Source organism: Scyliorhinus canicula, chromosome 4 (genome assembly GCF_902713615.1).
Source record: "Scyliorhinus canicula chromosome 4, sScyCan1.1, whole genome shotgun sequence".
In the NCBI taxonomy this organism is placed as follows: Eukaryota; Metazoa; Chordata; class Chondrichthyes; order Carcharhiniformes; family Scyliorhinidae; genus Scyliorhinus; species Scyliorhinus canicula.
Genome location: NC_052149.1, coordinates 17,639,862 through 17,652,229, shown reverse-complemented (window position 1 = coordinate 17,652,229; position 12,368 = coordinate 17,639,862). Strand labels below are relative to the sequence as shown.

At 42.7% G+C, this 12,368-nt stretch overlaps 1 protein-coding gene across 3 annotated transcripts in view; it reads right to left on the bottom strand.

Moving 5' to 3' along the window:
• The window catches only part of zgc:153916 (serine/threonine-protein kinase N2), a 138,654-nt gene that overhangs the window by 73,289 nt on the left and 52,997 nt on the right, over nt 1–12,368 (bottom strand). For all 3 annotated transcript variants that reach the window (XM_038793776.1, XM_038793777.1, XM_038793778.1), the window contains one exon: nt 8,993–9,290. In XM_038793776.1, coding sequence (XP_038649704.1) covers nt 8,993–9,290 — 298 coding nt within the window. The remainder of the gene's footprint in view (nt 1–8,992; nt 9,291–12,368) is intronic.

The window sequence follows — 12,368 nt, the reverse complement described above, 5'->3', positions numbered from 1 at the left end:
TTATCTCTCCACAGATGCTGCTAGACCTGCTGCCTTTTTCCAGCACTTTGTTTTTATTTCAAATAGGGCATAAGAAAAGGAAGACACTTCTGAAACATATTAGGAGAATCTTTTCAATTGGTATGTTTCTGGCCCAGAGGGTGGCGGCACGTGGCACAATGGTTAGCATTGCTGCCTCACAGCATTGAGGACCCAGGTTCGAATCCCGGCCCTGGGTCACAGTCCATGTGGAGTTTGCACATTCTCCCCATGTCTGCGTGTGTTTCACCCCCACAACCCAAAGATGTGCAGGTTAGGTGGATTGGCCATGCTAAATTGCCCCTTAATTGGAAAAAAAATAATTGGGTACTCTAAATTTTTTTATTTTTTTTTATGTTTCTGGCCCAGTAAGAAAGAAGGCATTGTGGGTCTAATCCTGGGAAGTGAGGCGAGTTAAGTGGAAAATCTCACATTCAAGGAACAAGTTAGGAATAATGCTCAGGGTATCATAAGATTTAAACTGATAAGGGATAGGGCAAGAAATAATCTAGAATAAAAATACTTAACCAGGTGAAGGTTAATTTCAAGAAACTGAGGTGGTAGAATCTGCCCTGGATAAATTAAGAGTCAAAAGATTGGCGAGCAAAAATGTAGCAATGGCAACTTCAGAACGAACGTTCAAGTGGAGTCTAGGTACATTTCCACAAAAGGGAAAAGGTAAGGCATCCAAAACAAGAGGCCCCTAGATGATAAAGGAGTGGGGATGTTGGAAGAAGCATAAGGAGGTCAGCATGATAATATGGAGAAGGAAATAAAGAGAGACAGTGCAAGATTGCCACCTAATATAAAAGAGAATCTAGATATATTAACAGTAAAAGGATTGTCAGACGTGCGGGGGTGTAATTACGGACCACACTGAAGAGCTACGGCAGAAGACATGGTCGCGTAACTAAAGTTAGTACTTGCTTCTTTGTTTACCACAAAGAGAACTTTGCCAAAGCCACAGTCCACAAGGAGGTTGCCAGGAGACTGGCAGAGATAAAGATAGACAAAGAAAATAATACAGCCTGTAGGCATCCTATGTACCCGAGGGAATTATGGGTAAAAATTGCAGCTGTTGGCCTTGATCTATACAGGAGCAGAGGACTGCAAAGAATGATAGCCTTGTACAAAAAAAGGGAGGGCTAAATCTGCCAATTACGGACCAGTTTAACACTGGTGGTGGGAAACTTTTAGAAAAGCCACTAAGACACACATGGACTAATAAAAATCAAGCAGCATGGATTTGTAAAGAGGAAATCATCTTTGGCTAATCCAAGTTTTTTGATGCGGTTAATGGTTGAGGGAGGATGAAGGCAGTGCAGTTGTTATGTATGAGGACTTATAAAAAAAAAACAGCTGGCAAAATCGAAAACCATGGAATAAAAGGATTGGGAGCAGCACAGGTACAAAATTGACCCCAGGATAGAAAATAGTTGTGCTGAATGGCTGCTTTTCAGATAGGTAAATATATAGCGGTGTATCGAAATGGTCAGTATTAGAACCACTACGGTTTTTGATAAATTTTCTAATTTGGTCCTAAAAGTACAGTATATCATCTCAATTTCCAAATGACAGGAACCTTGGAAGCGCAGTAATTAGTGAGGTATGTAGTAATAGAATGCAAGAGGACAGATAGGCTGGTGGAATGCATGGATACATGGCAGATTAAATCCAGTTAAAATTACAGAAAAGCATGAGGGGTTGCATTTGGGTAGGAAGACAGTCATAGCGCACGCCAACTCATACACAAGAACAGTGAGAAATGGGGCAGGTCATGCTAAGTTTTTTTAAAAATTTAGATTAGCCAATTATTTTTTCCAATTAAGGGGCAATTTAGCTTGGCCAATCCACCTACTCTGCACATTTTTGGGTTAGAACATAGAACAGTACAGCACAGAACAGGCCCTTCGGCCCTCGATGTTGTGCCGAGCAATGATCACCCTACTTAAACCCACGTAACCCGTATCCCAACAATACTCCCATTAACCTTACACTACGGGCAATTTAGAATGGCCAATCCACCTAACCTGCACATCTTTGGACTGTGGGAGGAAACCGGAGCACCCGGAGGAAACCCACGCACACACAGGGAGGACGTGCAGACTCCACACAGACAGTGACCCAGCCGGGAATCGAACCTGGGACCCTGGAGCTGTGAAGCATTGATGCTAACCACCATGCTACCATGAGGGTTGTGGGGGCGAAACCCACGCAGACACGGGGAGAACGTGCAAACTCCACACGGACAGTGACCCAGAGCCGGGATCGAACCTGGGACCTCAGCGCCGTGAGGCGGTTGTGCTAACCACTAGGCCACCGTGCTGCCCTAGGTCATGCTAAGTTAACAAAAACAATTTAAAAAGCACATGGGGTCCTGGGCTTTATAAATAGAGAAGAAAAGCCAGAAACAGAATCTAAATAGATAACCAGGGGACACAAATTGAAGGTGATAAGCAAAAGTAACACGAGGAAAAACTTGGAAGTAACAAGTGAACATAGGAATTAGGAGCAGAAATAGGCAATCAGCCCTTCAAAGTCTGCTCCGCCATACAATCTTTTCTTGGTCTCAAATCCACCTTGAAACCATTTAATGACTCAGACTCCACAGCATTACATGGCAGTGGGTTCCACAAATTCACCACCCTCTACAAGTAGTTCCTCCTCCTCTCAGTTCCAAGTCTACCGTCTCTCAACCTATATCTGTGACCTCTCATTCTGGTTCTGGATTGCCCTACAAGGGGAAACATTTGGTCTAAGTTTACTTTATCAATCCCTTTTAGTATTTTATGTATCTCGATCAGATTCCCTCTCATCCTTCTGAACTCCAGTGAGTATAAACCCAAGCCGTTTAATCTCTCCTGCTACGTCAAGCTTTTCATCCCCAGAATCAATCTGATGAACCTCTTCTGAACTGCCTCCAATGCCACTGATCCTTCCTCAAACAAGGAGACCAAAACTAGACACAATACTCCAGATTTGGTATCATCGCACCAACACCCAGTACAATTGCAACAACGCTTCTCTTTTATACACCAGTCCTTTTACAATAAACACTGACATTCCATTTGCTTTTTAATTACATTCTGTACCTGCTTACCACCTTTGTGATTCATGAAAAGACACCTAGATCCCTCTTCCCATATGCATTTTGAACGTGCTTTCCATTGAGATAATAGTTTGCCTATTTTTTTCAGCCAAAATGGATAACCTCACAATTACCTACATGAAACTCCATCTGCCACATTTTGGCCCAATCTCCTAGCCTATCTACGTCGGACTGTAAAAACGTTATCCTCTCTTCACAGCCTGCTTTCCCACCTATTTTAGTATCATCCACAAATCTTGCTATGTGAGACTCTCTCCCTGCTTGCAGATCATCTACATAGATTGTAAGTGGGTAGGAACTGGAATGCATTGCCCGAGTGGTTAGCACTGTTGCTTCACAGCACCAGGGTCGTAAGTTTGATTCCTGGCTTGAGTCACTGTCTGTGCCGAGTCTGCACGTTCTCCACGTGTCTGCGTGGGTTTCCTCCGGGTGCTCCGGTTTCCTCCCACAAGTCCAGAAAGGCGTGCTTGTTAGGTAAAGTGGACATTCTGAATTCTCCCTCTGTGAACCTGGACAGGCGCTGGAGTGTAGCGCCTAGGGGCTTTTCACAGTAACTTCATTGCAGTGTTAATGTAAGCTTACTTGTGAGAATAATAAAGATTATTATTGATTCAAGGAAATTGGATAATTATCTGGAGAAAAAAAGAGCAGGACTAAGTGAACTGCTCTATAAAAGAGCGAGTGCACTCATGATGGGTGCATCGTCTCCATAAAAATAATCTTGTAAAATTAGTGATGGATTCAATGATTGCGGCCCAAAGTGGCTGTTAATGGTTTGACATTTGTTCGAGTTCCCAGTCGTGACCTGATTGATAGGAGTTTTTAATTCATGGGTTTAACTGTAGGTGTTGGGGGAAACTGATTGCAAGTTTGTGGATATCATCTAGATAATTTCTCGTGTTAGGACTGTAGAGATGCACAACTACCAGAAGCAGATTTATTTGCATTACTGATACAGGCCAATGTTTGGCAATATTTTTAACTCCCAAATATCAGTGCCATGCATGTGGGCAGGTCAAGTTTGAAACATACATACACGTGAAAAGGAAAGAATGAAAGTCAGTGAAGAAAGAGAAAGATCAGAGTATTTTAGTGCATTAATTTCCAAATATCCATGACTAATGCCAGGAAAGTATAGTTGCACAGGTTTCGAAGGGTAGTCACAGGATATTTTACGAAAAAGCAAAGTATTCCATTTTGTTCTTGCTTAAGACCTTGGTTAGTCACACCAGCGTGCCTAGCCCTCACCCACTCATACGGTTAGCTTTGCAGTGCAGGGCCTCAACTACAATATGTAATTTTAAATCCTTAGTTGTCAGAAGAGCCTCAAAAAGCTGGGTCTCTAAGTTCAGCAAAGCAATGGATGCCTTGATACAGCTTGATTAAAATAATATGGGTGTGGCACAGTGGCCAGCACTGCTGCCTCACTGCGCTGAGGATCTAGGTTCGATCCTGGCCCTGGGTCACTGTGCGCAAGGAGTTTTCACATTCGCCTCATGTCTGCGTGTGTCTCACCCTCTCAACCCAAAAATGTGCAGGGTAGGTGGATTGGCCACGCTAAATTGCCCCTTAAATTGGGGAAAAAGGAATTGGGTACTCTAAATTATATAAAGAAAAGATTAGATTGTCTACGGAGAGAAATTCTTTCAACGGTATACGTTAAGAACAACTAGGGTGCCATGTTTCCAGTTTCATTAAGGGTGGGGTTTGGTTGGATGGTAGACACATCGTTCCCCAAGAGTGCAGTGGAACAGGTTGTTGGCTCAATATATTCCTTCAAGCATGAGATGGACCTATTTTTGACTGGGGAAGTGGACACCTAATACAAGAGGTAGGTATCCTTGTATACAAATCACAGCTTATTTGGCCTCCAGGATTTCGATTCCCCTGGAGTCTCGAAAAGAAACCTTGTTTTTCTAATTGGCCTTACTTTTAAAAATTCTTCAGGTGCATGGGAGAATGTATATATTTTAGACGCATCAAGGCTGACTAGAACCAATTCCACCCCACTTCTTAGCCATGGTTCCCAAGCTGAAGTAGACAGTTTGCAACCCGTGTCCCATTTTTAACTGAGCTAAACTTCCTATACTGTCCATCAAAAAGACTGCCTAGTTCACATCTGTAATATCACGTCAGCACCTTGGCCTCTGACAAAACAGTCTTTTATGTTTTGAGAACATACAGAACATAGAACATAGTGCAGAAGGAGGCCATTCGGCCCATCAAGTCTGCACTGACTCATATTTAAGCCCTCACTTCCACCCTATCCCCGTAACCCAAAAACCCCTCTTAACCTTTTGGACACTAAGGGCAATTTAGCATGGCCAATCCACCTACCCTGCACATCTTTAGACTGTGGGAGGAAACCGGAGCACCCAGAGGAAACACACGCAGAAACGGGGAGAACGTGCAGACTGCACAGACAGTGACCCAGCGGGAAATTGTACCTGGGACCCTGGCGCTGTGAAACCACAGTGCTATCTACTTGTGCTACCCGAATACCTTCAGACCTTCAGACTCAACTATCCCAATGCACTCCTGACCAGCCTCCCAACTTTCACCCTCCATAAACCTGAGCTCGTCCAAAACTCCGAACTCGAAACAAGTCCTGTTCATCCATTATTATCCCTGTGCTCACTGACCTACCTTGGCACAGGGCCCACAAATGCACGGCGGGCAGCACTGTAGCACAGTGGCTAGCACTGTGGCTTCACAGCGCCAGGATCCCAGGTTCGATTCCCCGCTGCGTCACTGTCTGTGCGGACTCTGCACTTTCTCCCCGTGTTTGCGTGGGTTTCCTCTGGGTGCTCCGGTTTCTTCCCACAGTCCAAAGAAGGTATAGGTGGTGTGATTAGCAAGTTTGCAGATGATATTAAGATTGGTGGAGTTGCAGATAGTGAGGGGGACTGTCAGAGAATACAGCAAAATACAGATAGATTGGAGAGTTGGGCAGAGAAATGGCAGGTGGAGTTCAATCCAGGCAAATGAGAGGAGATGCATTTTCGAAGATCCAATTCAAGAGCGGACTATATGGTCAATGGAAGGGTCTTGGGGAAAATTGATGTACAGAGAGATCTGGGAGTTCAGGTCCATTGTACCCTGAAGGTGGCAACGCAGGTCAATAGAGTGGTCATGAAGGCATACAGCATGCCTGCCTTCATCGGACGGGGTATTGAGTACGTGAGTCGGCAGGTCATGTTACAGTTGTATAGGACTTTGGTTAGGCCACATTTGGAATACTGCGTGCTGTTCTGGTCGCCACATTACCAGAAGGATGTGGATGCTTCAGAGAGGGTGCAGAGGAGGTTCACCAGGATGTTGCCTGGTATGGAGGGTGCTAGCTATGAAGAAAGGTTGAGTAGATTAGGATTGCTTTCGTTGGAAAGACGGAGGTTGAGGGGGGACCTGATTGAGGTCTACAAAATTATGAGAAGGCATGGACAGGGCGGATAGCAACAAGCTTTTTCCAAGAGTGGAGTCAATTACAAGGGTTCACGATTTCAAGGTGAGAGGGGGAAAGATTAAGGGAGATGTGTGTGGAAAGTTTTTTTTACGCAGAGGGTGGTGGGTGCCTGGAACGCTTTGCCAGCGGAGGTGGTAGAGGCGGGCGCGATAGCATCATTTAAGATGCATCTGGACAGATATATGAACAGACAGGGAACAGAGGGAAGTAGATCCTTGGAAAATAGGCGGCAGGTTTAGATAAAAGATCTGGATCGGCGCAGGCTGGGAGGGCCAAAGGGCCTGTTCCTGTGCTGTAGTTTTCTTTGTTCTTGTTCTATCAGGAATTGCTGATTAAGGTCTTTGTTTCTTGGTGAGATTTTTCTGGAGGGAAAATAATTATTGCCTCTCTTGTGAAATATCATGACAATGAGCAGCAGGACCAGAGCAGAAAAAAAACAAATTTGAAAATAAATAACACACGTACCCTAGAGGCAAACTTTTCTCAAAAACAGTAGATGAGCTCAAATTTAGTGCTCAATTACTCTCCAAAACAACACCTAACTTTTATAATTTGCAGCAAGGTGGTAAACGGAAATGTTGCACTATATATTTTTTGCATCCAGTACAAGAAACATAGACATTACTTTTGTGAGGAACAGGGAAACATAGAACTGACAACTAAGGGCTGAGCAAAGTTATCCAGTTGTAACATGTATACGTTTTTGACACAGACCAATTTTCTTACAGTTAGCAGAAAAAATTGGGATCAATGCATCTGCATTCAAAGTTACCACAGGGTCAAGAGCCTGATGATCAAGCGATGATCATTCATTACTTTTCTTAATCTCAATACCAAAAACAGCAATTACATTTGCATTCTATCCAAAGGCATGTGACAATTCAAGTCAACTACTTAATAATTGCTTATCGTCACAAGTAGGTTTCAATAAAGTTACTGTGAAAAGCCCCTAGTCGCCACATACCGGCACCTGTTTGGGGAGGCCGGTACGGGAATTGAACCCACGTTGCTGCCTTGTTCTGCATTACAAGCCAGCCGTTTAGCCCACTGTGCTAAACCAGCCCCTTAATCAAGCTGGAAACAAGTCATTTGATACGACAATGTTAAGCAGCCTAAAAAGAGTTGTCAATTTAAAATGTAATCAAAAAATAATACCTGCAAAATATCGTCTTTGTTGTGAAAACTACTGATGTCCCTCATTAATCACCAGTAGTGCAACAGCACGAGGCAAATCTGTCTAACAGCAAAAACCACTGAAGCAACAAACATTCCATACAAACTTCTACCATTGACTGATATGATGGGGACAAAAAAACACCATAAAAGGGGGATTATTTTTTTTTTTAAAGTATGCACTAGTAAAGAAAAAAGTTTGACCATAGCCAACAACTAAAAAAAAGAGAAGCTAACTATATGGAAAGTGGAAATACTCAAATCAAGGCATTTGTAGACATTGCAATATGGCTTGGGTCGTTATGATAATATTTGCACCTAGCTGAAAATGTTAACACGCATGGCCCAGTGATGTAGAATACTGATAAAGCTGCATCAGAATGTCCTTTCTCACAGTTCAATTTTAATTCTGTTTGATTATGTGCTTTTGTCCCCCGTCACCCGCCAGCATTTTTTTTGGGGTGTTGGTGGGAGAAAAAGGGGGAAAAAGGAAGAGAACACACCCTGGCAAACTGTTAAATAGCCACATTAGTTGAAACCGGAGTACCACTCCTGGTTGCTCTCCCAACCGGGAAATGTAATGTGCAACGTATAAAAATGGCAATGCTGGATCATAAACTAATCTAGGCAGCATAATCTGGTGCCACATATCCTCTTTCTGCACTAGCCTTCAATAGGATTTACTGCTGAAAGTAGTGGCCAACAGCATCTGACCAGTTAGATCTGGAAAGTTGGTTAAGAGCGAGCATGCTTAATAGATTGTCAGAGCACGCATTTATTTGTCTTTTGACCAACTGTTTTGAATAAAACGCAACTGTAACATTTAAAGCTACGTTATGAATGGGCAGTTGATGATTAACGTGTGGGTTTGCCAGTTACACTTGGAAAGAGAAAAAGGGTAAAAGTTATTTTGTTCTGGCGACGGCCCACTCATTTTTGTGTGGGTCTTGCCAGCTCTGCTCTTAACTGCCACCTGATAAAGGAACCTCAGTAGCTGGGAGTGCGAGTGGGGTAAGCTGGAGTGAAAGGTTGGCAAAGTGGCCCACTTCCAAAAGTTGCACTGCAAATGCACTACAAGTTGTTCAGCTTGTACTGCAGCTGCTGTTCAAATTCATTCTTACTTTTCACATTCTTTCTTATCCGGGTCAGTGTGCATTCTGCATTCTTAGTCCACTAATCGTATAAAAAGAAGAGTATTAAAGACATTACCGGCACTGTACATCATTTACCTGTCAGCTCAGGATCCTTCACGACAATATGTGCATTCAACTCTTGCAGCTCTTGGTGAAGTTCATCGAGCTTTTTGTTTGATTTTTTCAACATATTTTCCACATAAGCTAGATTTTTCTTATCAGTTGTAACCTTCTTGAGGTTCTCTGCTCCTTCCTTGATTTTAAGTTCCTTCCGTATCTCTCGCTTGATTGAATCCTTGATTTCGTCCAGCCTCTGTTGCACCATGGTGTCCGACAGATCCAAATTCTGGCCCAAACCCAAACATTCAGAGACTGGAAGACTTCGGCCATCACCCTATAAAAGTAACAAGGAGCTTTAAAGCAAGCATTTTAACTTTGTCCTGTGCAAAAATTAGATCATTTTTAAACTTGGCAAAAATTTTGCTAAAACTACTCCATTGCACAAATAAACCACTTGGCAAGTATTAACAGTACATTGGGCGACGGTAGCACAGTGGTTAGCACAGTTGCTTCACAGCACCAGGGTCCCAGGTTCAATTCCCAGCTTAAGTCACTGTCTGTGCAGAGTCTGCACATTCTCCCCGTGTCTGCCTGGGTTTCCTCCGGGTGCTCTGGTTTCCTCCCACAAGTCCCAAAAGACAAATTTGGTAATTTGGACATTCTGAATTCTCCCACCCAAAGAGGCGCCGGAATGTGACATACAGTGCAAAGTGCCATTCAAATTGTGCCGTATTTCACAAACAAATTTATGTCACAAACACTTATCTAATGACATACACCAGAAATGATGCAAATGATCACTTGCCAGTCCAAAAAGTCTAAAACTGCTTTTTCTGATAAGATGAATTTAACCGATCAAAGAAAAAGATTGTTTGTACACTCTGGCAAAAGTCCAATTAAATGCTGCATTTTAATTACAAACATCCTAAAACATTAGTATACTGCTATGCAGCTTCAGTCTTTCTTAACCCAACAATAAATGACTGATGCAGAGCCAGTATTTGTGGACAAACTTGATAATCTGATTATGTAAACAGAAAATGCTGGGAACACTCTGCTGGTCAGGCAGCATCTGTGGAGAGAACAATTGACATTTCAGGCCTCTGATCTGTTGTCAGAATTTCAACCCTATTCTTCGGGACACAGCAATACCCAAACTTAAATTTGGATTGAGGAAGTGATGTTGCACATTGGCTTAAGCGCTTTACTACAGCTTAGGAACAGAAAACCTTCCTGCATAGTCGGCTTTCACTTGCACAAGAGTGGCTCCTGTATTAGTTACGTTTCGTCAAAGCTGAAGCATCTTAGAAATCTGTCTTTTGACATGCAATGCGAGCACCACAAAAATGTGGAAACCCTTTTCTTTTTAATCAGGCTGGCCCTGAATGGTGTATTGTTGTTCCAACTACACCCAAAATGGAAAGCATTGCAACAGGTGATGACAGGAGCTATTAACTACAGATGGTAACTGTTGTGCAGAAGAGTGCCAATGTAATTTTGTCATTCACTTCTGTTCAGCTATTACTAGTTAATGCTCAACTTTGTTAGGCAAGGGCTTCAAGGAAATTGAAACAAAGATGGATAAATGGAGCTGGTGTACAAATTAAGGCTTGAAGGCCTAAACTGCCAACTCCAGCCCCTGTTTCACTGCACACATAGCAGAACCTTTGGACATGTACTCCAAATCTGACCAAATTACTGAAATATACTAATTTTGTAATGAGGAACGGGAAACATTCCAAATTTTCGTCCAGGAGTTCACAAAGAAAATTCTGCTAAAAGGGGAAAGTTCCAACAAAGGAACAAAATAGTTTCCGCTGGGTTAGTTTTATGATTGGGAGTGCCCTTCCAAGACCTTATAATCTACTCTATTTGTAAGCCCAGAAATTGAGCGGTGGCACACTATTCAACTTTGGAGGAAATTGCAATCCAGAATCAACTGAAATCCAAACAATCCTTAGCAAACCTGGCTGCTCGTCTGCTTATTGGCCTAGAACATGACCAATTATAGCATCCCAATGGGTGCCCAGCCTGAATTAGTTAATTCAGCAGGTGGATAATCGAATGAGAATCTTGCTGCCTTTTCCTTGAACGCCACCATCCAGTCCAGTGTCTCAGTGTTGTCACACTGATTGACTGACACACAGTCTTGGATGAAACCATTTTCTCCAGCTGGTAAGACACTTGCCATGACTTTCACCCCCTGCCAGGCCATGGTTACAATTGTATTCAGCCTGGCATAATGGCACCTTACCGACATTGAGCTGGATTTTCAATCCCATATCATCTATCACCTACACAGTGTTTCAACCTCCATTCCATTGCCAGTGCCAACTCTACCTCAGTCCACCTGCTGCTGAAACTTGCAGCTCCTGTGAATCACCTTGGGGATTTATTACATTAAAGACACTATAAATACAATCTTTGTTGTTGCTGCTCCAATATTCTTCCAGCTGAACTACCCATCCTCCCTCCTCCACAAATCTCATTTAGACCTCTGCTGCCCGTATCCTAACCTACAAGAAGTCCCACTCGGTCATTACCTCATGCTTGCTGACCTACACTGGTTGTCCAACATCAACTTAAAATTCTTAACCCCTCAACTTTGGTGCCTCCATCTCTAACCTTTTCCAGCCACTCACCTGACGAAGGAGCTACGCTCCAAAAGCTCGTAATTCCAAATAAAGCTGCTGTTGGATTTAACCTGGTGTAAGACTCCTTACTGTTTTCCAGCCCAAACAAGACAAAACTTTGGTCTTTAGTGCAACCCTATTTCCTTTACTCCCATCCCCAACTTTGCTCCTTCAAAACCCTTGCATAAATCAACTTTCCTGATAACTGGCAATATTCAACTGATTATGCTTGAAGCTCCTTGTAATATTTTTATACATTAGAAGTGCTACACAGATCCAAGCACTTCTTTGATTTGTCTTTTCCCTTGATCCACTAGGGTGGTAATTCCAAAGTATCAGACACAAACTGCCACTGTTTTATTCATGAAGCTTGACAATGAACGCCGACAGACTAATTTTGGAAATCAAAGTTAGGCCCATTTTTCTTCCTTCTTGGCACTTACCAAATGTGCAAAGGACAATTTACAACAATCAGCAGCAATCTTAAACAATTTTCCTTTCGTTAATCCAATTACAAGATCAACAAGCTCTTCAGTGCATTTTAGATCAATCAATCAAAACAGAGAAACAGTAGGTTAACTCCTCCACACATTCTTCACCTCTAAATAGACTTCTAACTAAAGCATGCACTTAAAATAGGCACAAGAAAATGTTAGTTTCCATTCTGACCAATTACCACACCATCATCCACTTGAAATCATCAGTATAGTAATGACTGCACTGTCAATGACACCTTCACATGCACTTATTCAGCAAAAACCTGCTCATCAACACTCTGT